Source organism: Electrona antarctica, assembly GCF_951216825.1.
Source record: "Electrona antarctica genome assembly, chromosome: 4".
In the NCBI taxonomy this organism is placed as follows: Eukaryota; Metazoa; Chordata; class Actinopteri; order Myctophiformes; family Myctophidae; genus Electrona; species Electrona antarctica.
In genome coordinates this window covers 46,865,466-46,891,695 of record NC_136809.1, presented here as the reverse complement: position 1 = coordinate 46,891,695, position 26,230 = coordinate 46,865,466, and the positions used below count along the sequence as shown (strand labels likewise).

Sequence of the window (26,230 nt, the reverse complement as noted above, 5' to 3'; positions counted from 1 at the left end):
TTGGGGTATTTGTACTTCTTATATATATTTCTATTTCCAATTTCCAGTACTTTTACTTCTACTCCACTACCTCTCAGAGGCATCTTAGACCAGGCAGGGCCTCAGACCAGCCCAGTTAGGGCCCAGGTAGGACCAGGCCTTCATTTTCGGGCCTGTTGAGAACTATAGTTTGCCGGGCGGCGGGCGCGGCTGCGCTAATAACTTTGGGGCGGGCCCGTCTAGAGTTTGAATGGACAGGTATGAGTCAAAAGGGAGACATCGAAGAGGAAGGACGGGTGGGGAAGGATCAACATATGGAATGTCAGAACAGGTCAGCTCCATATATGGAGATCTTAAGATGCGTTCAGACTTGGATGGTTAGAGCGGCACGATTACATGCAAAGACGAGAAGTTGCGTGAACTTTTTTGGAAATAGCCGATCTACTATCTACTAAGATCTGCTATTTCCAGAAGATGTGTATACGTCTGAAATTTTGAAATGATGGGACATTCCGCATGAGTACTTTTACTTTGGATATTTTAAGTACATTTTGATACGAATACTTTTGTGCTTTTACTTTTGAATTCCAGACTTTTACTCGTAAGAAAGTAGTACTCGCATGATACTTTTACTCGCATGATACTTTTACTTAAGTAAAACACGCGAGTACTTTTTCCACCACTGCATTTGAGCAAGCTTGCTTATCTAGCCATGCAACTGCCTTGCAGGCAGACTGCGCTGCTCAGATACAGCTCAGCAGTTGAATCAGCATTGAATAATGCAGGAACTCCACATTTCCTCCGTCCAAATGCAGAGCTGAAGTCCCATGGCGATGCCTTCACTCCGGTTGTCACGCTCCACTAGGCAAAAGGCTCTGAGACACCCCATGTGCACACGCACAAAGACAAACACCTACCCAGACCCGCACACCAACTAGCACCACGAGGCACTCTAGATAAAAGCAGCCGGTTGCAGAACAGCGAGAGGCTGGGGAGCCCCGTTACGTACAAAGATTATCTCTGATCTTCTTGGTTGCTGTCGGGTGGAAACCTTTTATCTCCAAAACCTTTTTCTTTTTTTAAACCTTTTTTAAAAGCTATAATATGACACAGATGCGTCCTCAGGTCTAAATGGGTTAAATAGTGAAAGTAGATGATCTACATTCTACAATGGGTTGTGAACTTGTAGATCTGCTATTTTACTATTTTCATGCATGCAACAACCTTGTATGATGAAGTAGGGCATTCATTTACAGAAGAGAAATAAATAAATATGGGGATATGAGGTTTCTGCCTGATAGAAAATAGACAGTAGACTAGAGGCCATGCAGAAAACATGGCTGTTGCCATGGCAACCTCTCCCAGACCACGAATGTATTTCCTGCACATCACATCAAATAAAATAAAAAGATCACACCCGTGTGAAGTGAGGGGCGCTAATATATTAAAGTCTAACAAACTCATGTTGATTAGGTGATGATGATGCTGATGTAAAACAAACGCCATTAACAATAAAGAGACAATATGACGTAAATGGCACATTATGACGTAAATTCTCCCTTCATTGTCAATGGCGTTTACAAAACAAACATTGAACTAAAGACAAACATTAAACCTGTGTATAGGAGGGGCTAGCACCCCTCAAAAAGCAGGTGGAAAAGGTTTAAACTGCTCCCATGGCTGATGGTGCAAATAAAGGTGCAAATAAATGCAGACTCGCGAGAGAGTGTGGTGGATCTAAAACAGAGACAGAGAACAACAGCTTCAATATGTGCCTTTAGTCAGGGAATATTATCAGTATAATGTCAAATCTGGGAATACATTTCTTACCGAGAATTTTCTTCACCAATGTGTTTGTAAAGGTGTCTACAAACATATCCCACATTGGTTTCTATTCAACCACCCTAGGGGAATTTTTGACAGCTGCTGAAAGTATTGGGGTACCATCAACAACCAATATAAATGTTCCTTCCACGCGCTATGTCCGGCCGGGGAAACTCCCCCTGTCAGGTGAAAAGAAGAAGCTTGGACTCCTCATGCATAGAAGGGAGCATGAAGACAGTCCGCCTCCCCCCCAGGTTGGCAGAGGAAGTGTAGCGCCCAGGATTACATTAGATAATTGACACTGGGTGAAAAAATGGGTTGCAAAATCGTGGGATAAAAATAATAATAATAAAAAATAAACAATATAAGGCAAAATGTTCTAAATTTCTTTATGCTTTAAGTAGCATCTGACATGTCAAACTTCATGATTCTGAATCCATTCCAAGCATTAGTTTTGCACGAAAAACACTCCTTGGGCTAAATTCGGCCATAGCCACTTGCCGAATGTGCTGACCTCATCACATTTGTGATGACGGCTATGGCCTTTTTAACCCATGGACTGTTTTTCGTGCAAAATTAATGCTTGGAATGGATTCAGAATCATGAAAACCTCCTAGTTTGACATGTCACATGCTACTTAAAGCATAATGAAATTTAGAACATTTTGCCTTATATTGTTTGTTGATGGTACCCCAACTTTCAGTAGCTATAAAAAATTCCCTTAGGGTGGTTGAATAGGAACCAATGTTGTGGGATATGTTAGTAGACACCCTTACAAACACATTGGTGAAGAAAATTCTTGGTAAGAAATGTATTCCCAGATTGTATTAATATCCTCTGATTGCTTGGCATAGTAGAGGGATTGAACACCATTGTAACAAAGGATATCCCCTGGTGTTTTGATGATGGTGGTAGGACCTGTCTGTCCAAAAGCTCCCATCTGGTGACTGCGCGCTCAAACCCCATAGCATATGATTCACATCATTTTATACCCATCAAACCATATATTCCCTCATGCCCTGTGGATGGGGGCAATGTTTCATCATAAGATCACCCAGAATAATTTAGCATTGATTTGCACCGTTCCTGTAAAGGGGACAGGTGTTCCCAAACCATGCCAGGAAATGCCCCCCCCCCCCCCCCCCCCCCCCCCCACTGCATAACAGACCGTCACTGTCAGGAACAAGCATTCAGGCATGGAGATTATGGCTGACTCATCTGTAAGTATATAAGCAGCCTTGGAAGTTGGGACCAACAGTTCCCGAGCCGTGTGGCCCATGGGTCAGGAGGATCCTCGTGTTTTCGTAGCCTGAGGCGGCTTTATATCCAAGTACACCCACTGATCCTTGACGCTAGTATGTCGCAGGGACCTACCCCAATCCAACCCTTGATGCCGACTGCCAAGCAAGGCATTGGGTACCATTTGTATACAATGTGATGCGTCGTGAGCTTGTAGATCTGCTATTTTGGAAAAAGCTTGAGTATATCCATTTTCATTACTTTATACTTCCATTCCAGTGATTGCACTACATGTTAGACATTAGTTACATTTTGAGTTAATATCGCCTCATGTCTCTCTGCACTCTCGCAATTAATCCGCTGGTTATGTCAAGCACATGCCGGTCATTGGCTGCTCGTTCAGTGGTGCAAGGTAAGTTACTAAGTACATTTACACAAGTACTATAGCCTATACAACTTACAAGTGCTTGCACAGTACCATTTTGAAGTAGCCTACTTTGACTTTACTTTCTACAATGTGACGCGTTATGAGCTTGTAGATCTATTATTTTCTGAAAATTTGAATACTTTTACTTTGGGTACTCAAAGTATATATTGATAATAGGCCTAAGACATTTGTCAATTTCAAGTTCCAAAACTCACACCTCCCACACCACATGACATACCCCCTCTGCCCTCTGTCATACTTTGACTATTCAAAGAAAAAGGAAAAGAAAGAAGAAAAAAAAAGCTGATCTGCAATCTAAAAAATCTTGACAATCTCTGAAAAATATGAGTACTTTCTCCATAACACAATTATCCATTTCTAATCAATGGAGCAATTATTTTTTATTTCTTGTCCACCTTTGGAGTTACGTCATGGCAAGGCAACTATACAACTCAAAACTCAAAAAAGTGGTCTTGCCTTTTATACTGTGTTTTTCAAACTTACTAAAAGATGAGCTTGTATCATTGCAACCCTGTGCTGCCCAGGTGCCTGGTAACAAAAGATAAGGTCACGTCATGTACCAGAGCTCTCTCTCGCTCTCTCCCTGGAGGGAAGTGACATAAATCCCTGTATGTAAACTGTTGCTTTACTCTGTATGTCTCAGAATGCATTCTCTGAATAAACCAATTTATATTACTGCGTATTCTCATATTTGGCTCCGCATCACGGTAGCTTTAACTGAGTATTTCAGACTCAAGATTTTCCTTAGCTATTAGTCTCTTGTGTCTTTATTTTCCCCAATACAACTCTCTCTTCCCGCCCCATCCTACCTCGCTCACTCTAACGGCAGCCCTCTTTTCTTTATTCCTCTTCCCCCTTCACCCTTTCTGTAACTCTCCTCTTCCCATCCCTCCATTCTACTCTTGGGGCATTTTCTGCTTCATCTGCGAGTTACACCTCATGAATTATTTAGTTTGTGCATCTCACTGGGGCTCTGTGCTGTATTTGCTACCTGTTTACATGCTCAGAGAGGGTATTTTCCAGTAGCCTGAAGGGTATTTTTCAGTAGAAGAAAGTAAGCATTGCGTAAGGCTGCTGCTTCACAAACTTTCTCTTTGGTTGGCCACTTTCGAACGGTAAGATCAGCATAAGAAACTAAAGACAGTCAAATCCTGGAAGTCAGATTCCTTTTTTGGGGAGAGGAAGATGGTTTGGCTTCATTATGGACTTAGTAATTATTGTGCATAAAGTAAATAAAGATAAAGAAATTAAAAGACAATATATATAGACTACAGTAAAGGGTGGGGGGGACTTTGACATTTTTTTTACTGGGGCCAGTTTCAAATGGCAGCCACCCGTAAGTGCTCTTTGAGAGCGGTTTTGAAGGAGAGTAGGGATTCATCAGATTCCGTTTCACCAAGTATGAGGAATTAGACCTGGTAATGTTGCGATAATGTGCAGCAACACATGGGATTAAATCATGATTAATATTCTTTTTTGCAGTACTTTTCGGGGCCATAGTGCCCCCCCCCCCCCCCCCCCCAGCTTCTTTATACACACACACACACACACACACACACACATGAGGATACACAGTAAGTGCACGTCCTACACCATGTGCTAAGAACATTTACATGCACGCATGCACGCACACATGCACCAACCAGCCTAGTGACACACCCACACACATACACATGCACGCACGCATACACACAGATCTTTCAGCACATGCCATATGGCATATTAAGCATTGGGTGAATGAAGGCAATACCGATATCAAGTTCAAATACATGTCATCCATCTCCTTTAATTTAAAACCCTACTACATGAAGGAATCCGCTCATTTGTCATAACGATACTCAATCTTTTCTCCTGGACACTTGCCACCGATATTGCAGTGCACTTTATAGCCTTTACTTTACCAGCCCAGTGATCACGTTAGAGGAGGTTTTCACTGGCGCACATGACAGCCTAATGGCCTTTCATCACAGGACTTGCCACATGTTCTCCAGACACACATTAGCCATGTAAACAGTCCAATAGCATTTCATTTACATCACCAAGTGCTGTTAAGTGCCACGCTAGGCTTTAGCATGTCTTATAAGAAGAAGGGAAACCACAGATATCTCAACGCGGAAATGCAGTAGAGCATCATAATAATTGTATTAGTGTTGGCCTAATATTGATACTTTAACTATCAACATATACTAATTAATAAAATGATTAGGATCCAGGTATAGTACAGGCCTACATATATGTACGACACCTGCATCCCAAAGGATTTCTGATATTGTATAAACATATATTACATGTTTGCATGAAAAGATACATTTAAGTGAATTAATCTCCTGGCTGAAGACATGTGCTAAAGAGTACTCCTATGAATCTCTCTCTCTCTCTCAGCTGCCCTCTTTACATGAACAATGAGCACAGGGTGTGGCTCCATCCAAGAAACAGCTTTACTTCATTGGAGCACAGCTAGTGCACCAGAGCTCAGCCAGAACAATAATTCAAATATATAGATATATCTATTGCCGTATGTACAATATACACAGCTTTAAACATCCAGTGCAATGATTTCAACTCAAATTTGCTATTGATTTTTTAACAAAATGAGCATAGTTTTATTCAATTTTGGATGTTTATGCATGTGACTATGTTGCCCATGCGGGAAGGGACACTAAACTGTAGGGAATCCTTTCTTGGCGGGGGAGATTTTAGGCTTTTGGACATGCAACTTGTAAGGACTGAGTGAGATGCATTCTGATATTCATATATCCAGAGTTGGAAATTCAGTACGCAGCGCAACAATGGAGGAAGATGTTTAATTTAGCAAGCTGGCTGCGGCTATTGTCTAACACAGACTGTGGGTGTTAAGGATGACGTAACGTCGAACTAACCGTTACGTCATTCTCCCCTCTTTATAAGGCTACACCCAGCCAGAATCACCTTGTCGGAAAATAAACTTGCAAAGGTAACTCAATTCTAAATTTACCTCCTTAACTTCATGACTTGGTTCAAATCCTTAATTAGTCAAGACAGACCAGACTTCACTGTCAGACTCCCAGCTTCGATCTAAAAGGCAACCAAACCTTAACAGTGGGACACCTGGCTAACTTTATCAGTTCATACTTGTCTGTCAAACATTCAGAGCACGCATTAAACTGGGGATTCCGGCATAATTTACATTGTATTTAGTTATTTTTTGATTACCGTAGTTTGATTCTCTTCATAAACATAAGGAAAGCTTCTCAATAGAACATAGCAGTGGGAGTGGTTTTCTGGACCCACTGAAAAATCGGCGATTCATTTTTCCCATAGAGATTTACAAAAATCAATTATTATCAATTATTTTAAGCCTAGAATCAAGTCATCCAGGATCCTGGTGAGTTTATTTATATTATTAATACTATTTATTTAATTATATTTATTCTCCGCAGAATCAAGGGTTTTATGGTCATGATTCACCTGATCGCTCCTATATTTCCATATATGGCGCTGGCCTGTTCTGACATCACAATTATGTTCTGACAAAGAACTCCATAGATGGGCATAAACGCGACACAGACATAATAACTGGGTGGGGCATTCATTTCCAACTTGCATCGTTCCAAGAAGGCCAGTGCCCAGGAGTTTTCAGTGGGTCCAGAAATCCACGCCCACTGCTATGCCCTATGGGCTTCATTCAAATCTCCACAATGATGATAGTTGTAATACTTTTGTCCCTTGTTAAATTATAACATGATAATACCATGAAGTTCAGAAATGCAATTGCCATTATGCTGGACCTTTAATCATTATCGCTAATGAACTATAGCTATATAAAGTGGGACGCTGGCCGCTTCACCTCCCAATGACTGTATGAACCATGAACCATTGCTTTGAGTACTTAGAAAAGCACTATAGAAGATAGAGGCACATTGTTCCACTGTCTATGGTCCTGTCCAAAATTGATTGAGTTTTGGGGGAAGGTCGGGCAGGAAATACAGAAGATTTTGTCAATAAATACTGTACCAGAACCAAAGTTCTTCCTGCTCGGTCTATATCCGGAGGGACACAAGATAAAGCGTAATGAACAAATGTTTATAGATATATGTCTTTTACAAGCTAAGAGAGTGATAGCATTGACCTGGAAGAGGCCGGACAAACCAAGTATTACACAGTGGTTCAGAGAATTGTCTTTATGTCTACCTTTGGAAAAGATTGCATACATTCTTAAGGACAAACAAGAAATGTTTCAGGAGGTGTGGGGCCGTTTTATGAGATACATAAAGAACAATAATTTGTCACATCTAATGGATGGAGCTGAAGAGGAGTAGTGCTGTTGTTGTTGTTGTTTTTTGTTTTGTTTTGTTGTTTTTGGTTATTGTTGTTTTGCTTTCTTTATATCAGTAATTGTCTTGTACTGTTCATTGTTGTTTTTTGTATATGTGTATTGTCATTTGTGTGTAAAAAGGAAAATAAATATATTGTTGAAAAAAAAAGAAAAGCACTATAATAATACAATTGATTCATTGTAACAATTATAGGCTACTACTAGATAATGTTATTGTACATACTGCAATAGAAACATATATTTGAATTGTTCTTCAGGAGCAATGTGCTGTGCACCTATGAAGCTGTTTCTATTGGATGGAGGAGCCACACCCTAACAGTCTCACTGTAGAGGGAGGGAGAGAAGGAGAGAGAAAGAGAGAGAGGGAGAACACACACACACACGTACGCGCACACGTACGCGCGCACACACACACACACGCACGCACACGCACGCACGCACGCACACACACACGCACATCAAGTGTAAGAATAAAGGACTGAGAGGAGATATGGTGTAAGAGAGGATGTGGCTGAACATGTCTCTAGTCACCTACCACAACCTTGGAGACAGCTCACACACAAACACGGATGTATTACAGAGAAATAATGAAACAAATAATGAAACCCCAATCAAGTGGTGATTGTTCAAAAACAGAAGTCAGACTGACGTAAACAGCCTCTATTTCACAATGCATGAAAATAACCGAGCTTCATTTTGACACTTCAGACTTTTCATTATGCTTCTTGAAAGTAAAGTTGTTTTATTTAGTAATGGGATGGCAACATGTATTGGCGAACAAACCTTTTCTTTCGATAATGAGCTACAATAGCTGCAAATAGGAAGACAGAGAGGGGAAGGCTTATGCATCTTCAACTGAACCACTTGGAGATTGGTCTATACCTAAATCTATCTACCACTGCATTTCCAACAGAGACATCAATGAATCAGTCTTCCACAACCCACTAAAACTGAGCTATGCAGAATACACTGCACTGCAGTGCAAAATTCTGCATATTAAGTCAAAGTAAAAAAAAAAAAAAAGACCTTCTGTTTTTGAACTAAAAGCTCTACTATAACTTTTTTGTGTGAATTAAACACAAATTTGATGGACAATGAACACTCCTTTTGCATTATTATGTTTTACTTGGACTATCAGTAATTTCCAACTTATGCAAACATAGGTGCTCCATAATTCAGATCGCTTCAGAAAGCAGCTGATGTGGTTTTGGGATCTGTTCAATTATACTGAAAAATCGCTGTTGCCTTCATGGGGAAGCAGGTGCTAGCTAGACTATGCCATGTGTCAGCCGCTCCTGTCTTTGTTAATTGCTATGGGATGGGAGGACCAGCCAACCACTGATCATAAATCAATACCCGTTTTGTTTCGTAATCTGCATGAATTACCAGATCTACATATCTTATATCAGGAAGAAACGCATTTGACGGCTAGAATTATTTTAGAATACAAAAAACGGATTTCATATTTCTATCCCCGCACATTGTCGTTAGAATTCTTACATTCTTTTGATGTTCCACATGAATTAATAACATAGAAACAAATGAAGGTAAATGGGAGAGGGCAGGTTTGCATTTCTGCATTTCTTTTTGTCTGCATTACTTATACTTCCATTTACTGTATTATGATGAATGGAGGCTTATTCATCTCAAGGTACAGTATATCTCTGTATCAGCACATGAATCCACACACACAGGGACCAGGCCACACCCTGATCCGGGGGTGTTAACACATGCAGTCTCTCCCCCATGGTGTGCCATGCCGCTGCAATGTTATACAACAAACGCAGTGCCTCCTCAGCCACACTCTCCCCTCCTCCTCCTCCTTCTCCCCCCCACTCCCCCTCCAGTCATGCAGGACCTTGGCTTGGACCATGTTAAAACTGCTGCTGAGCTGTCAGTCTAATGAGGTGCGGTGTCAGAGACTGGATGAACAGCTATAAATCGGTGACATTCAGCAGTTTGCTGGGTAGCAGAACCTAATGGGGAAGAAAGCATCATGTCTGTTAAGTGTATGTGTCTATGCGGCCACCTTTGTCTTTTCAAGACTTCACATTTAGATTGTTCTATACCGTGGACCGGCACCACTACTGGTGTGCGTTTAGCATCCTTCCGCAAAGTGATTACCGTAATCAAGCAAATAATGGTTGAGTTGTTGAGAGTGTTCAATTCTGTAATGTCATTTGTATACTATTAAAATGAGAACTTCTTTGTAAACGCTTGAGTGGTAAAACTGCCTGTTGTTTTAAAGGTGACTGCTGCTATCCACCTTTCCTCCAGAAAAAAAACAGAAGCCCAATCAGATGCTCACTTTCTGCTGACTATGAGGTCAGTATGAAAACAGATCCTGGTCTCATGTCCTTGAAGTAAACATGGTATAGTCGTCTTGGGCTTTACGTGTGTGTGTGTGTGTGTGTGTGTGTGTGTGTGTGTGTGTGTGTGTGTGTGTGTGTGTGTGTGTGTGTGTGTGTGTGTGTGTGTGTGTGTGTGTGTGTGTGTGTGTGTGTGTGTGTGTGTGTGTGTGTGTGTGTGTGTGTGTGTGTAGCAGTGAACTGCATCAGAGAAGGAGACAGGAGGATGCAGCAATAGCATGGAAGGCATAAATGCAGCCTCAGCAGGTGTGCAAAGTGAATCTGGAATTACCAATTTTCCTTCCTGGAAGTTCCTGCACATGCATGTTTTCCTGTTTGAAGAAATTGCTTCGTAATAAGACTCCCTGAGTCCCTAACACAGGTATTTTGCCACTGCAATCCCACTTGTGAATCGTGATTTGGTGATTGGATAGACCATACTAACAACATTTAGATACTGCACTCATCTGTTAAGGCTGTTTGTCAGGTATTGGAGATGCACCAGCATGCTAACGTGTCCTGCAAGCGTGCCGCATGCCTGCGATTTATTTAGTACCTACTTACCTACCTACCTATAGTGCCACTAATTGTATTGTGTTAATGTAATGTGTTGCATTTCAATGTGAACTCGTTTTGTTTATGGTTTTAAAGTTTTAAGGACATTTCACAAAATATTAGAGTGATTTGGTACAACAAATCACTACAATGTAGACATAGTAAAAGATACACATGCACAGTTGCACACTAATCCTTAGGCAGATGGCTGACATTCTTGCTGAAAACAAGGTTAGATTAAGCTATAGGGGATGAAGGACAAAGGAGATCATAATCTTTGCTCAGTATGAGATTGTATCAGAGAAAATTAGAAGGTGAATTAATGAATCCCTGTCACTCTGACCAGTTGCATTTTTGACCTGGCTGGGAAGTGGGGTCCTTAAACAAACAAACCGCAATCTTCCTTGAAAGGATATCTACAAAATCATTGGGTTTTTAAAACATTTAATTACATCTGAAATGAAAATAGCCAGAGCTTGTCCACAGGTTTGATGATGTGATCATCTTGGAGGACACATGTAACACATGACAAAAGTGCCACCATCTGGTGCAAAGTGGTACTACATACCAAACTGTACATAATCCATAGACCTATTGTTTCCACTGTGCAGCACAACTCTGTCATCCCTATAAGTTAAAATGTAATTGGACACACATTTAAAGGTTTTGCTGCAATGAGATACCATTGGCATATTTATATACAGTATTATGAGTTAAATTAAATAAACCCAGATATTATGTTTTCTATTTGAATATTAAAATATTTATTACAATATGAATTTATCCCATTGCAACCAATTATGTGAAACTATATAGACCATACAGATGGTGCAAATAGTACTGTGACCTATGGTATATTGATTCAAAACACCTGTAAGTGACAACACATTGTACATTAAGGGTTGCTGTGAAAAGGGAAACTCTGCACAATGTCGTACATACACAATGAATGAGTTTCTGAACTTTTTGTACAGGGTATCAAAATATGTTTTTTAAAAGAGGAGAAGCAAACGAGCCGTTCACAGTATATAAGCATATCGGGTGCACGGTTCTGGTAGAAAAATAGTCTATAGAAACTAAGGAATACCAGCACTGATTTTTGATCCATTATGATTCTTGTGTATTGCAGATTCAACCCACCCAGCAGAACAAACGGATGGTTTGTGTGAGGAAGGCCTTCCTCAGCGTTGCCTACAGTCAAGAGGCCTAACAAAAGGAATTGAACTGTCTGCAACCATGGGGGCAAGCCAGCTTTAAACTTTAGCAGGGATAGAATTCATGGATTTTAGATTTGCTGGCAAAGCATTCCACTGAACGGTGACTATATAAGAAAAAGCTTTCTTACGTCTTACCCAGTTAGAGCTGTAGAGGACAGGGGTGGATGCGGACGCCTCCTTCTCACACAGGCTCCTCGACCAGGTCCTCGAAGCTTAATTGTCCCCTGGATGTCATCCAAGATGGACTTCACGTCAAAGTCAGACTTCACAGGCCTGTGGATATATAGATAGAATATTTTATTGGCATCATTTCAAAGCAACAATTCAATTAGTATTATTATATACATTTAGTGTATTTGGGAGGGACAGCACATATTGAACTCTCCCTAAATACCCAAGGACAAGTGAACCCTAACCTCTGACCCCACGTGGGGTCAGAGGTTAGATAACCCATCAAGACCCACCCAATAACACATACCAGTTACCCATGTCTCAACACAGCGCTGAACTGAATGAAGGCCAAAGACAGTGTGTGAGCACCATCTACTGGCTGCATTCCAATATGTAACAGTACTGTAGGTAGCAATATTGAATAAATCACAATTCACAAGTGTGTCCGTCTCTTTTGTCCGTTTGTCTTGTCTGTCTGCCCGCCTGTCTGTTTTTCTTCTTGTCTGTCCGTCTGTAAATAATTGATTAACTTTTGATATGTACAATGAAAGCTGGTCTAGATTATTGTAGAATTGATTGATTGATTGATTGAAGAATTTATTAACAGTTTGCAGAATTACAGTACATTTCAAGCACAAACTCAATACAAAGGCTGTTAACTGTGAGTGGACGACCCAATTAAGCATTACACTTGTTTCCAACAGGGTCCACCATGTTCAAATCATCAAAACATTTAGAGACGTACAAATAGACACTTCTATAGACAGAACAGGAATTCATCAAAAAAGAATTCATCAAAAAGGAGGTAAAAAGGGAAAAGAAAAATATACAGTGAGGGGAAAAAAAAGGGGGGGCGGGGGGGGGGATTCACGTTCAGCTCCATTAAATTGTTTGTTTTCCTTGGAGGAGCTGCGTTGGGTCCCCAAGTCGGCTCCGTGGCCGTACCTTGAGTTGGCTGTGTGGCCGTGACCATCTCTTGTGTTGTCCTTGCGTTGGGTCCCCAAGTTGGCTCAGTGGCCATACCTTGAGTTGGCTGTGTGGCCGCGACCGTCTCTTGTGTTGTCATTGCGTTCGTGTTTGAGGGATTCCGATTTTACAGGGGCCAGTTTCGAATTGCAGCCGTCCGTAGGTGCCCTTTGAGAGCGGTTTTGAAAGAGTCAAGGGATTCGCATGTCTTAATGACAGTTGGTAGGGCGTTCCACATTTTAGTGGCATAGGAGCGAAAATAATTTAGTCCCTTGTTTGTGCCGAATCTGGGTTGTACATGGTTCGTTGCACTCCCTCTGGTGTTGTGGGTGTGGACTTCGTTAACATTAAGGAAGTATCTAGACAGGTACATGGGTATCTTGGTGGTGTATCGAATCTTGTGGACCAGACCCATTGCAAGATGCTGTACTCTGTCGTCGACCCTAAGCCATTCCAGCCTGTCGAAGTGGGCAGGGGTGAGGTGGGTTCGGGGGGCTAGATCAAGTAGGAGCCTGACCAGTTTGTTTTGGGAAGTCTGGAGCCTGGTTTTAAGGGCCTTTGAGGTGCTGTGGTACCAGGAGGTGCATGCATAGTCAAAGAAACCCTGTACAAGGGCTCCTGTTAAGGTCTTCAAGGTGTTTTTGTTGACCAGTGAGGAGATCCTGTAGAGGAATCTTGTTCTATGGTTGACTTTTTTGATTACGTTGGTGGCCATTTTATCACCGGAAAGATTAGCCTCCAGGATGGAACCTAGGTAGGTAATTTCATCTTTACGTGTGATAACATTGTCACCCACTCTAACCAAGAAGCCATTTGCCTTGCTGAGATTACTAATAGAGCCAAAGAGAATGGATTCAGTTTTTCCCAGGTGTAAAGATAGTTTGTTATCAGCGAGCCAGGTGCAGATTCTACCGAGTTCAGAGCTGAGGGCATTTTCAACCTGCAGTTTGTCCCTGTCCGAGACCAGCAGTGCTGAGTCATCTGCGAACAGGAACAAGTTGCAGTCACAGGCTGAAGTCATGTCGTTTACATATATCAGGAACAGTAGAGGCCCTAGTATGCTTCCTTGTGGAACGCCACAGCTCACTGGGAGGGGGGGGGACAGTGTTCCGTTCACTTCCACCATCTGTTCTCTCCCCTCCAGGTAGGATTGCATCCAGCTCACTGATGTGCTATCGAAACCAATTGCTTTTAGCTTGTTAACCAGTATGGAGTGGTTCACGGTGTCAAAAGCCTTTTGGAGGTCCAGCATGACCATGCCGCAGTATTTGCCAGCGTCCACCTCTTGTTTGATGTGGTCGCTCAAATAGAGGAGGCATGTGTCAGTGGAGTGGAGTGAGAATGCTTGTGCTTTCACCATAATGAAGCCCAAAGTGAGAGGACAGTTTTATTATGGGTATGGTTGTAAAGATTATGCTTAAGCAATTAGCCACATTCATTCTTGATAACAGACCTGCCCGCCTCCTTACCGGAAAGAAAAAGCGCGATCATATTACACCTGTCCTTGCTTCCCTACACTGGCTCCCAGTTCGCTTTAGAATAGATTTTAAATTATTATTGTTTGTCTTCAAAGCCCAAAATGGGCATGCCCCCCCTTACCTCTGCGAGCTCATTAAACCATACGTTTTTTGATTGATTGAAGAATTTATTAACAGTTTGCAGAATTACAGTACATTTCAAGCACAAACTCAATACAAAGGCTGTTAACTGTGAGTGGACGACCCAATTCAGCATTACACTTGTTTCCAACAGGGTCCACCATGTTCAAATCATCAAAACATTTAGAGACGTACAAATAGACACTTCTATAAACAGAACAGGAATTCATCAAAAAGGAGGTAAAAAGGGAAAAGAAATATATACAGTGAGGGGAAAAAAGGGGGGGGCGGGGGGGGGATTCAGATTTTACGGGGGCCAGTTTCGAATTGCAGCCATCCGTAGGTGCCCTTTGAGAGCGGTTTTGAAGGAGTCAAGGGATTCGCATGTCTTAATGACAGTTGGTAGGGCGTTCCACATTTTGGTGGCATAGGAGCGAAAATAATTTAGTCCCTTGTTTGTGCCGAATCTGGGTTGTACATGGTTCGTTGCACTCCCTCTGGTGTTGTGGGTGTGGACTTCGTTAACATTAAGGAAGTATCTAGACAGGTACATGGGTATCTTGGTGGTGTATCGAATCTTGTGGACCAGACCCATTGCAAGATGCTGTACTCTGTCGTCGACCCTAAGCCATTCCAGCCTGTCGAAGTGGGCAGGGGTGAGGTGGGTTCGGGGGGCTAGATCAAGTAGGAGCCTGACCAGTTTGTTTTGGGAAGTCTGGAGCCTGGTTTTAAGGGCCTTTGAGGTGCTGTGGTACCAGGAGGTGCATGCATAGTCAAAGAAACCCTGTACAAGGGCTCCTGTTAAGGTCTTCAAGGTGTTTTTGTTGACCAGTGAGGAGATCCTGTAGAGGAATCTTGTTCTATGGTTGACTTTTTTGATTACGTTGGTGGCCATTTTATCACCGGAAAGATTAGCCTCCAGGATGGAACCTAGGTAGGTAATTTCATCTTTACGTGTGATAACATTGTCACCCACTCTAACCAAGAAGCCATTTGCCTTGCTGAGATTACTAATAGAGCCAAAGAGAATGGATTCAGTTTTTCCCAGGTGTAAAGATAGTTTGTTATCAGCGAGCCAGGTGCAGATTCTACCGAGTTCAGAGCTGAGGGCATTTTCAACCTGCAGTTTGTCCCTGTCCGAGACCAGCAGTGCTGAGTCATCTGCGAACAGGAACAAGTTGCAGTCACAGGCTGAAGTCATGTCGTTTACATATATTAGGAACAGTAGAGGCCCTAGTATGCTTCCTTGTGGAACGCCACAGCTCACTGGGAGGGGGGGGGACAGTGTTCCGTTCACTTCCACCATCTGTTCTCTCCCCTCCAGGTAGGATTGCATCCAGCTCACTGATGTGCTATCGAAACCAATTGCTTTTAGCTTGTTAACCAGTATGGAGTGGTTCACGGTGTCAAAAGCCTTTTGGAGGTCCAGCTTGACCATGCCGCAGTATTTGCCAGCGTCCACCTCCGCAGGTCAGCTGACCAACTGCGTTTGATTGTGCCTGGAACCTCATGTGTCACTAGAGGTGACCGAGCCTTCTCTGTGGCCGGTCCCACACTGTGGAATGCCCTGCCCCTTCCCATTCGTTCTGCACAGTCCCTGGGTGTTTTTAAATCTCTCCTAAAGACCCACTTTTTCTCCCTGGCTTTTAATGTTGCCTGAAAACTCGTACCCTTCTTATACCATGTCTGTTTATACTTCCGGTCTCACTTATTGCTTTGTTTTGTTTTTCTTTTCATGCTCTTGTTGTTGCTCTGTTCTTGTTTTACATGCTCTTGTTCAGCACTTTGGTTTGTCTTCGGTCAATGTAAATGTGCTATACAAATAAACTTTGATTTGATTTGATTTGATTTGGTCCCCCCAGTGTCAAAATAATAGACTTTGGCTGATTGATTTTTTTATTCAGTTCGTAGAATGGGTACAGTTCAACGAAGGTACAGGTCAACACAAAGTTCTGGGAGTTAGGCCAGGTAGAAGCCTGACTAGTTTGTTTTGGGATGTCTGGAGCTAAGTTCAAATTAATAGCTCTACGCCTAATGAAATTAAATTTATAAAAAGCACATAAATGGTGGTATACACATAACCCAGGGTCGTATATGTTCACAAACTCTATACCATTTAATGGGAACCTGGAAGATGTATGGTGGTGGGGTATCTCAGTGCTGATGGTTAGGCCTCTTGACTTGTGCAACCTGTAAGTTGCTAAAATAACTTTAAAGGTTTTGTGTGACTGCGATCTCTGCAATATAAATGTGTGAGCGAGCGGAAAACTTGTGTTCAGTTTACTCTGCAGGCAACTAGTAACCTGGAACAAACCAATGTGTTTCTGGTGCAGTCTAACCTTTCTCTGCTCCTCAACCTTTGTGCTCAAAGAGAGTTCATAACAGAAGGGCAGTTCTGCAGATGGGAGAATATGTACACATCCTAGCATATTGATCTTGTAACATATTGATCAAGAAGCAACTTAAAAACATCCCAAGTGAATATACATACGTACAACAACAGCAAACACATCGTTATGATGTTTAATCATGAACTGGATACCTGGAAAATGCAACATTGTTCTTCAGCATTTTAGTTGTAGGCCGACTAGTATAAAATGCACCTGGCCTCTTCTAGTTGGATACGATCACGATGTAAGCTTTGTCTTACTTGAAGAGAGAGACAGCTTAGAGTAATTAGGATGGCGAGGTCTTGCCACTTCACCTATTACAATCATCTTACACACAAAGAAACACATCAGAGAGAAATCAACAAACTAAAAGTGATGCATGTGTGCTCTGAAATGGAGAGAATAGAGGAAACCTTTCTCAAAAGGTCACAAATAAGAAACCTGCTAGCAAACCACTTAAATTATTCATGTTATTGTGGCAACATTGAACAATTCAAGTCAAGATTCAAATTCAATACAGTAGGACACATTATTAATAATTGAATCTCCAGATATATAAAACCTCTGACCTATAATTGCTTTAATACATTGACTGAAACTTTGGAGTAACTATTGACTGTGATTTCCATTTTCAAGATCATCACAAAATATTGGCATAAATTTAAGCCTATAATGGTTGGTCGCTTCACTACTTTGGTCCTAAACAGATATCAACTGATTGGATTGTCATGGAATTTGCTGTGAAACTTCATGATGAATCAAACAAACTGTATAGATTAATCCAATGATAATAATAAAGTATTTAATCATTAGTTGCAGCCCAACTACATTTTGGATTTTCTTTTAAGGAAGTCCCCTTTAGATGCTGAATTTACTCATCTGTATCAAGAAGGTGGACGTCATTTAAAGTAATAGGGCGACAGAAAAGAACATGCCAGGCGTGTCCATTGAGTTCTATGGAGAAGTGGTACCATGTTATATTTGGTTGTGTGTGTGTGTGTGTGTGTGTGTGTGTGTGTGTGTGTGTGTGTGTGTGTGTGACTGTGTGTGTAATTTGTGTTTTTAAGTCAGCATGTGGGCAGCACACTGCTATAGTCTTCCACCATCTCAAACAGGAAGTGATAAGGGCCACTTCGGCGGGCCACCTCGCTGGCTGTTTCCCCACTGCTGCTACAGAGTCCGGCCTTCAGGTGCCGCTGAGAAAGGAGAAGCTCTAGTGTGCTTGCGGAGTCTGTAGGCGGAGAGCTGGTGTGGGAGGCAGCCAGGTGGAGTGCCGTAAGTCCCCCGTTTGTCTGGGCATTGAGCTCGGCGCCGTGTCGCAGTAGAAGGGCTGCCACGGACACGCGGCCCCAGCGACAGGCGCTGTGGAGAGGAGTCCAGCCGTCGACTGTGCGCGACTTAATGACCGAACCAGCAGCAAGCAACGCTGAGGCTGCAGCGACATGCCCGCTGTACGCTGCACGGTGCAGAGGTGTGTAGCGGTCCTCGTCATGGCAACATGCCAGAGAGGGGTCAGCAGACAATAACCTGTGGATTGTTGACACCTGAAAGACAGGATCGGAGGTAGGGAGAGAGAATGGTGATTTTGTGCTAATTTGTCTAAAAGCGCCACATTTTGCAGCCCAGGGCCTGCTCTAATGATTTAGCTAGGGCGCCCGAGCCGGCGACCTTCAGGGTCGCCACAGTGGCCAAATCCATATGGCCACCATTAACCACCTATATAAAAGGCAAAGATTTCTACATTTCATTATGCTTTAAGTAGAATGTGACGTGTCAAACTGATTCTGAATCCATTCCAAACATTAGTTTTGCACGAAAAAAACTAAAACGGCCATAGCCGTTTGGGCACATTTGGGCAAGTGGCCCAAGGAGTGTTTTTCATGCAAAACTAATGCTTGGAATGGACAGAAAAAAGACGGAGAAAACGTTAAAATCACCAACATTGCAGCTGTAGGGCAAGTTTGAATGATCCTCTTTCAATCTGCAAAGCATTTGTTTCATAAAAATCCACCGTAGACACCGCTACTTCCTGTCAAGAACTTCCGCGCAGGTGATTATGTTGGAGTTTGGAAGCACTCGTTTTCATTATTTGCAAATTCGAAATAGTTGGTATGCAGGGCCGTTTAGTGACACCGACGAGCACTACCAAACTCCAACACTTAGATCACCTGCACTGAATCTCTTGACATAAAGTAGCTCAGATAACATGTCTACGGTGGATTTTTATGAAACAAACTCTTTGCAGATTGAAAAGAGTTAAATCTTGCCCTACAGCTACAATGTTGGTGAGTTTAACATCGTTTAATACAAGCCGATCGGAAATTTCAATTTGGATCAATGGACGGTCAATGGAGGATGTTGCAACTCTAGATTCATCTTATTATGCACAAATCTAGTGTTGCAAATTGCAGCTATGTATAACCTGTTGTCAGACCTTGTTTTTTATCTAGTCAAGAACAAAAATCAGACTTTTCAAACCAGCCTGGTTGAAGCCAGTTTGGAAAATGCCATTAGTAAGCGTAAAACTGTTGACACACATCTCTCAAAAACGAAAAAAACCCTAAGTATGCCAACTAAACTCTCCACTTTTATAATACCATTTGGTATTGTATTTTATATCATTTATTTTAAATCATTGATTAGTCTCCTTTACAACAAGGTATAGATTTTAAAGATCAGGCATTCGTGGAATGAGCAACACAGCTAAAGGTGTGGGTAAATGCTGTAAATGCTTGGTATTCAACCCTTGCTTTGAGTTGTTTAGTGGATTGGATGATTGCACCCACAGTAATAAGGGGTGAAAAAAACATATTGGCCAGTTTTACACTTTATTCATTTTACACTCCGTGTTAGGGAACTCTGTAGCGGGTGGAAGATCCAAAAGCAGCTGCAACAGCTTGGCACCATGCTGGTCACCAAATCTAGCCACATTTTGCTGTGGGGTGGCATCCCATTTTGGTTTTGTTGTAAGTGATCCAACGTGGTTCTGTTGGTCACTCTAGCACGTACAGCACGCCCAAGCTGATCCCACAAGTGTTCAAATGGGTTGAGGTCTGGACTCACGGCAGGCCATTCCATCCTCTCCACTCCAAAATGCTGGAGGTAGGCTACTCTGTGATGATTCTGGCTCTGTGGGGGCGAGCGTTAGGTCCCAGATTCTGAAGATATGGGATCGCCGCTGGCTGCAGAATCTCATCCCTATATACTCTCTGCATTGATCTTGCCTTCAATGATGACAACTTCAAGTTCTGTCTTGCCTGTGAGAGAGATACTGCTGTGTTGCTCATTCCACGAACGCCCAATCCTTACAATCTATACCTCGTTGTAAAGATGACTAATCATCGATTAAAATGATATAAAATACAATACCAATTGGTATTATTAAAGTGGAGACATAATGGACCAAATTTAAGTTTCCGAACTTTTGTTGCCGAGTTTATACATTAATAGAATTGGGGGGTGGAGACACATTTGACATTAAAAGGTTTACCAACTCAAATGATTGACAGCTGCCATTTTGAGAAATATCTTCGGAATGCCACGATGACGCACTGGGCGACGTAATCAGAGGGGCAGAGAAGCAATAGTCTTTTGTCCCTCTGCAATGCTAACCTCGTATAGACAATTTAGACATGCCCATTTCCTTATCAACGATGTGTGCCTGTGGAGCGGTGTTAGTTATGCAGATGGCAATGGCAGAGTGCCGGTGTTATAAACTTGTGTTGAGAACCTACAAAAGTTGTTTTATTCCAATATTGGTAGCAGAAGATGGCTGTAAAGTGGAAACTATAGGCTTCGACGAAGGGCAGCCATATGATATGAAACTTGGAACACAGGCTGGCGCTGCAGCCATAAGATGCAGCTGATAGATCCGCCTATTGTAGGTTGAAAATATCAAATCTACAAGCTCACAACACGTCGCAAGGCGCCACGTTGTGAGCTTGTATGTCTGCTATTTTCAATGCAAAACAACACCGTCATACGGCGAAGCCCACATTGAGCTTTACACACTACAGCTCCGCTACTCATCAGCGCTTTATAGTCTTCTTGGTTCAGGGTGTTATTAAGAATGAACAGAACCAGGCGTTCCGACTCCGAAGCTGAAAGACGGAATAAAACGTGGATATTACACAAGCAAGCAGTGAATGACTGTCTGTCTGCATTGTATAAAGTTCATGATGACATTAACGTTTAACAAAACAAACTGTAGATTTTGCACATTATGGTTGAATGAGATGTAAAGCCCACTTATTGTCGCCCAATCACGGCCACTTTAGTTATTTTTTGGCAAGCGATGTCTGCATGATAGTACAGTAGATTATAGTAGCAATGCTGATTAATTTATTATTTGGACGGTAAAATATAATCCTGATATGGCCTATACATTTTGAGGGGCGCTGGCCCCTCCTATATACAGGTTTAATGTTTGTTTTTAAAACACTATTGACAATGAAGGGAAATCATCTTGTCCCTAACACAAACATTAAAGGTATATTCAGTGATTTCACTTAATTCAAATATCACTTATTCTTTCTTATTTTTTGGATAATCCTCCCTACTATAAAGTGTGCTGACCATATAAGGAGTTCCTCCCTGTCCCCAGTGAGCCCCTGGGGTCAAAAAACCCTAGTTTCGGTTTGGGCTTTGGGTGGCAAAGCCTTCATCCAATCAGGATGAGAGGGGCCTTCCTCCAATCATGATCGAGTGGAGCGGGCATTGGTGCACGTGCTGTTGGTCTGTTGTACTTCCCCCACTGTAGAGCGCGTGCATGTGCACAACTTGTTACCGGGTGGACCGTTTTTTTTCTCCAAATCACCCAAATCACTGAATGCTCCTTTAAATGCCATTAACAATAAGGAGAATTTAATGTTTGTTTTGACACCGTTTGTTTTACATCACCATTACATCACCTAATCAACATGAGTTAGATTTTAATATATTAGCGCCCCTCACTTCACACGGGTGTGATTTTTTATTAATATGCAACACACTCAATTACTCAAATCCTGGTTCATTATGTCTCGAATCATCAAAGACTTAAGATTAACGTTTTTAAGTCTTATTATTATCAACTTTCCCTCACGAATACGCTTCCTGTCCTATGAATCGTATGTTGTTATTTGTCCCAGGACCCAACGCTAAAATCGAGAGGGGGAGAAAAAACCCTCCGTTAGCATGCTTGTTCTACCCACTGATGACCACTCATTTTGGGCTTGCTGCGGCCCCACTCGCCCACTGTAAGCCTGGGGGAGCTAAGTCAAGACCCGTAGCCTCTGTTTCACTATGAATATTGCAAAAAACGGTCTATCCAAATAAGAAAACATAACGTGTGATAGACTTTAAAGCTCCAACACTTACACGGTTGTACTCTGCTGCCCACAACATGAGCTCCTCTGGTCTCTCTTTGAGTAAGTCTTCCTTTTGCAGATACCATTCCTCACTGTGCTCTGCCTCCTCATCATCATCATCCTCGTCAACCTCCTCCGCATTCCATGAGCTACTTGCTCCACGGGGGATCAGATGTCCATGTGTGTTTAGAAGCTCAAGTTGATTGAAATCTTCTGGGAACTCCATCAAGCTACAAGTATCTACCAGAGCAAGAGAGAGAGAGATGAGACAAATATTACAATCATGTAAGGCTGCTTTATTGAAGAGAGCAATCCCTGCGTAATTTCAGGCCGTTTCGTGTTCTGAAATCAATATTAACAACTGCGCAAAACGTGTCCTTGGGGGGTGTGGGGTTCCACAACCACCACATTTCTGTATCTGTCGCTCTGTGTCCCTTTATTCCTATATATGGAGTTCTGTGTCAGGCACGCCTAAATATGGAGTGTTGTGATGTCACACATGCCCAAATATGGAATGTTGTGATGTCAGAACAGGCCAGCTCCAATATGGACACTGGGCAGGGGCCCTGTTCAAAGCCCGGGCAGAAGCCTTTTGTGGCGGTTCTGGACAACCGTGGGTCCGATCGACTCGACACCGGGCACTGCACTCCCTGTGGGGGTGTGGAACGCACACGTCGAATTTGAAGTCGATGGGGTGAACGATTTTCCAGTTACGTGCATTACAGACATACACACAGACGGACATACAGAGACGTGGTGCATTTATATAAAGATGATTGAGGGACATAAACAATTTGACATTAAATATTAAAAACCGTTTTAAAATGCATGTTGTAGTTCCTTTAAAACATTATTCTGCTGTTACAATAAAACAACACAAGTGTTTATACTCTTATGCCATGCTCTATATATAACCCAGTATACTGCATATTTAGCCATCAAATACAACTTTCTCTAATATAAACCATTAAACCTAAGTGTCCAATTCTCAAATCATGCTCTTATTTTCCATTCATTAGCCAACTAGCCAAAGTTCTGATTGCATGGCCACATTTTTGCATATGTAATAATCATCATTCATGTTAGAATGGCTGATTTTCCAAACACTGCATTGCAATGTAAAGCATATCAGCCATTTGAGGTCTGTCTACTAGTACGGTTTCAGTTCAGATTAACAACATTCGTTTTATAGCTATTCATAGCTAGTATTAACCAGAGATTGCGCTGCTATTAGCCCTGAAACTAGCTACCCTGAAACATGATTATGACAGTGAAGTACGAGCGTCATGTGAACCATGGCTACGCTGCTATTAGCTATAAGGTAGCGTAACAAACACACTGCAGCGCTTCTGCAACGCGCAAATGCCAGCAACATCTAGTGTTATTTTTAAAATAAGTTTAATATTTATTTATCAATCAGAAGGTTACCTACCAGCAGCTTTGTTTGCTAAATCAAACCACCACAGCTAGCCTCACAGTGGTTAGCGAATGAGATGTGACATGGGATATGTAGTTCTTATCCAGCATACATACACACAGCTGTAAGATTGTAAGAACTACATACCTGCCAGAGCCATAGAGTATAGATTGTTTTGTAGTAATAGTAGTTATAGTACAACATAAACATTACAGAGACTTTAGTTGTCACTGTACAATACTTTAAAACAGTTGGCATGATGCACACATGCCTAAAATTTCTCTTATTTGCGCCGACCTCGTTGAAAACAATGTATTTCCAATTCCAGCTTGTATTGTCTCAGTTCAGGCTGCATGAACAGCATTTCTGCCCCCTCAATACCGTAACTCTTCTATTAGATGGCTCTCAACCAACACTCTGAGATGTGACTTGGGATATGTAGTTCTTATCCAGCATACCCCTGTATAATTAATTACACAGTAAGAACTACATAGGCCTATGTGCAGCAGCATTACCTAACAACACTCCTGCATTTTGCAGGAGACTCCATTTATTTGAACCATTTGTCCTGCACGACTCCTGCAGCTGCAGGCCTGCAGCACTCCATTTCTCCTGCTTTTCTCTTTGGGGGGATTTCACCCTTTTTGCGTGGTCAACCCATGCAGCCACGGCCATAATGATATGCAAATCACTATGGCAGAAACGGTCGAGAAATGACAGTTACAGCGTGGGGGTCCACGGAACATCCAGACCCCCAGGAAAGCGCCTACGGAGCCGGGGCCGGTTCCGGCAAGCTGCCCCACGTCCGAAACGGTTGATAAATCACAGACTTACCGTGTGGGGGTTCCCAGGGCGTCCCTCTACTGTGCTATACTGTACTGTCACATCCGGAATCATCATATATACAGTTAATATGTGTGTGTGTGTGTGTGTGTGTGTGTGTGTTACGCTGCGCAACAGTGATACTTGGAGGTGAAAACCAACCAAACGCTGTTTTCGTGCTCGGACACAGCCAGCCAGGGACTCAGGGACCCAGCCACACACAAAGCTCCGTATAGGAGTGGTTGCACCACTCCAAAAGTGAAAAACGTGTACAGCATCACACCCGTGTGATGCTGTACAGTGAGTGGTGCAACTCTGTGTGTGTGTGTGTGTGGGGGGGGGGGGGTTCCAGACCCACAGGAACGCACCCAGGGTGCCGGCCCGATTCGGGCGAGCCGCCCCGCGTCCGAAACGGTTGAGAAATGACAGTTACCGTGTGGGGGTCCCTCTACTGTACCCTCTACTGTACTGTACTGTCACTGTACTGACCCACAGGAACGCAGCCAGGCTGCCGGCCCGATTCAGGCGAGCTGCCCCGCGTCCGTAACGGTTGAGAAATGACAGAGTTACCGTGTGGGGGTCCCTCTACTGTACCCTCTACTGTACTGTACTGTACTGTACTGTACTGTACTGTACTGTACTGTACTGTACTGTACTGTACTGTACTGTCACTGTACTGGCACAACCAAAATCACCATATATACACTTAATATGTGCGTGTGTGTGTTTGTGTGTGTGTTAGGTTGCGCACAGGTGGTGAAAAACAACCATGCTGTTTTCATGCTCAGACGCACCCAGCCACCCACACACATAGCTCCGTAAGGGAGTGGTTGCACCACTCAAAAAAATAGAGTGGGGACTTTACCTTTTTTTACAGGGGCTAGTTTCGAATTGCAGCCGCCCATAAGTGCTCTTTGAGAGCGATTTTGAATGAGTCTAGGGATTCACATTTTTTAATGGCTGTTGGTAGGGTGCTCCACATGTTAGTGGCATAGGAGTGAAATTAATTTAACCCCTTGGTGTGATTGTGGACTTAGTTGACATTAAGGAAATATTTTGGTACATGGGTATCTTAGTGGTGCAGTGAATCTTGTAGACCAGGCCCATTGCAAGTTGCTGTACTCTGTTGTCAACCCTAAGTCATTCCAGCCTATCAAAATGGGCAGTGATGGAGATAGCCTCTTGATAACAACAAAACAAATGCAGTGAGATCATTTAAAATACCCTCATGGAGCACACTATCTCAGCGCGTCCTTTAATTGGTGAAGTTAAGAGCGGACAAGATTATTAAGGTTAACATGTATTTAATCAAATTGCATAAAGTTATAATATTACAGATTGAATAATAGAATGAATATAAATGATTTACAGATGCTCTGGGCTTCAAAACTCCTTTCCCTTTCAGTACAATCACCAAATGCCAGGGCGAAAAGTCTGAGCACTTGGTCAACACTAACCCTTGCCCATTCATACCGGTTAACAATGCAAAAGGTGGATTCTGACGAGTCATCAATTCTGTATGTTCCCTTCTCAGGAACGTCTGCTTTCCTCTGGGTTATTTTATGGTCATTGAGTCATTCAGTCATGTTCAAC

The 26,230-nt window shown here is 42.4% G+C and overlaps 2 protein-coding genes across 2 annotated transcripts in view; both read right to left on the bottom strand.

The window, feature by feature from the left end:
- nt5c2b (5'-nucleotidase, cytosolic IIb) overlaps positions 1–12,192 on the bottom strand; it is an 80,803-nt gene extending 68,611 nt beyond the window's left edge. The window contains exon 1 of the mRNA XM_079500415.1: positions 12,061–12,192. The gene's annotated coding sequence lies outside the window, so the exon portion shown is untranslated. The remainder of the gene's footprint in view (positions 1–12,060) is intronic.
- Positions 12,193–16,555: 4,363 nt separating this feature from the next.
- Positions 16,556–23,988, bottom strand: ankrd49 (ankyrin repeat domain 49). Its single transcript, XM_079500425.1, has 3 exons — positions 23,831–23,988; positions 22,409–22,638; positions 16,556–18,594 (listed from the first exon to the last, which is right to left on the bottom strand). The coding sequence occupies exons 2-3, from the start codon at positions 22,622–22,624 to the stop codon at positions 18,118–18,120; spliced, it is 693 nt and encodes a 230-aa protein (XP_079356551.1). The 5' UTR covers positions 22,625–22,638; positions 23,831–23,988; the 3' UTR covers positions 16,556–18,117.
- Between the last annotated feature and the right edge of the window lie 2,242 nt (positions 23,989–26,230).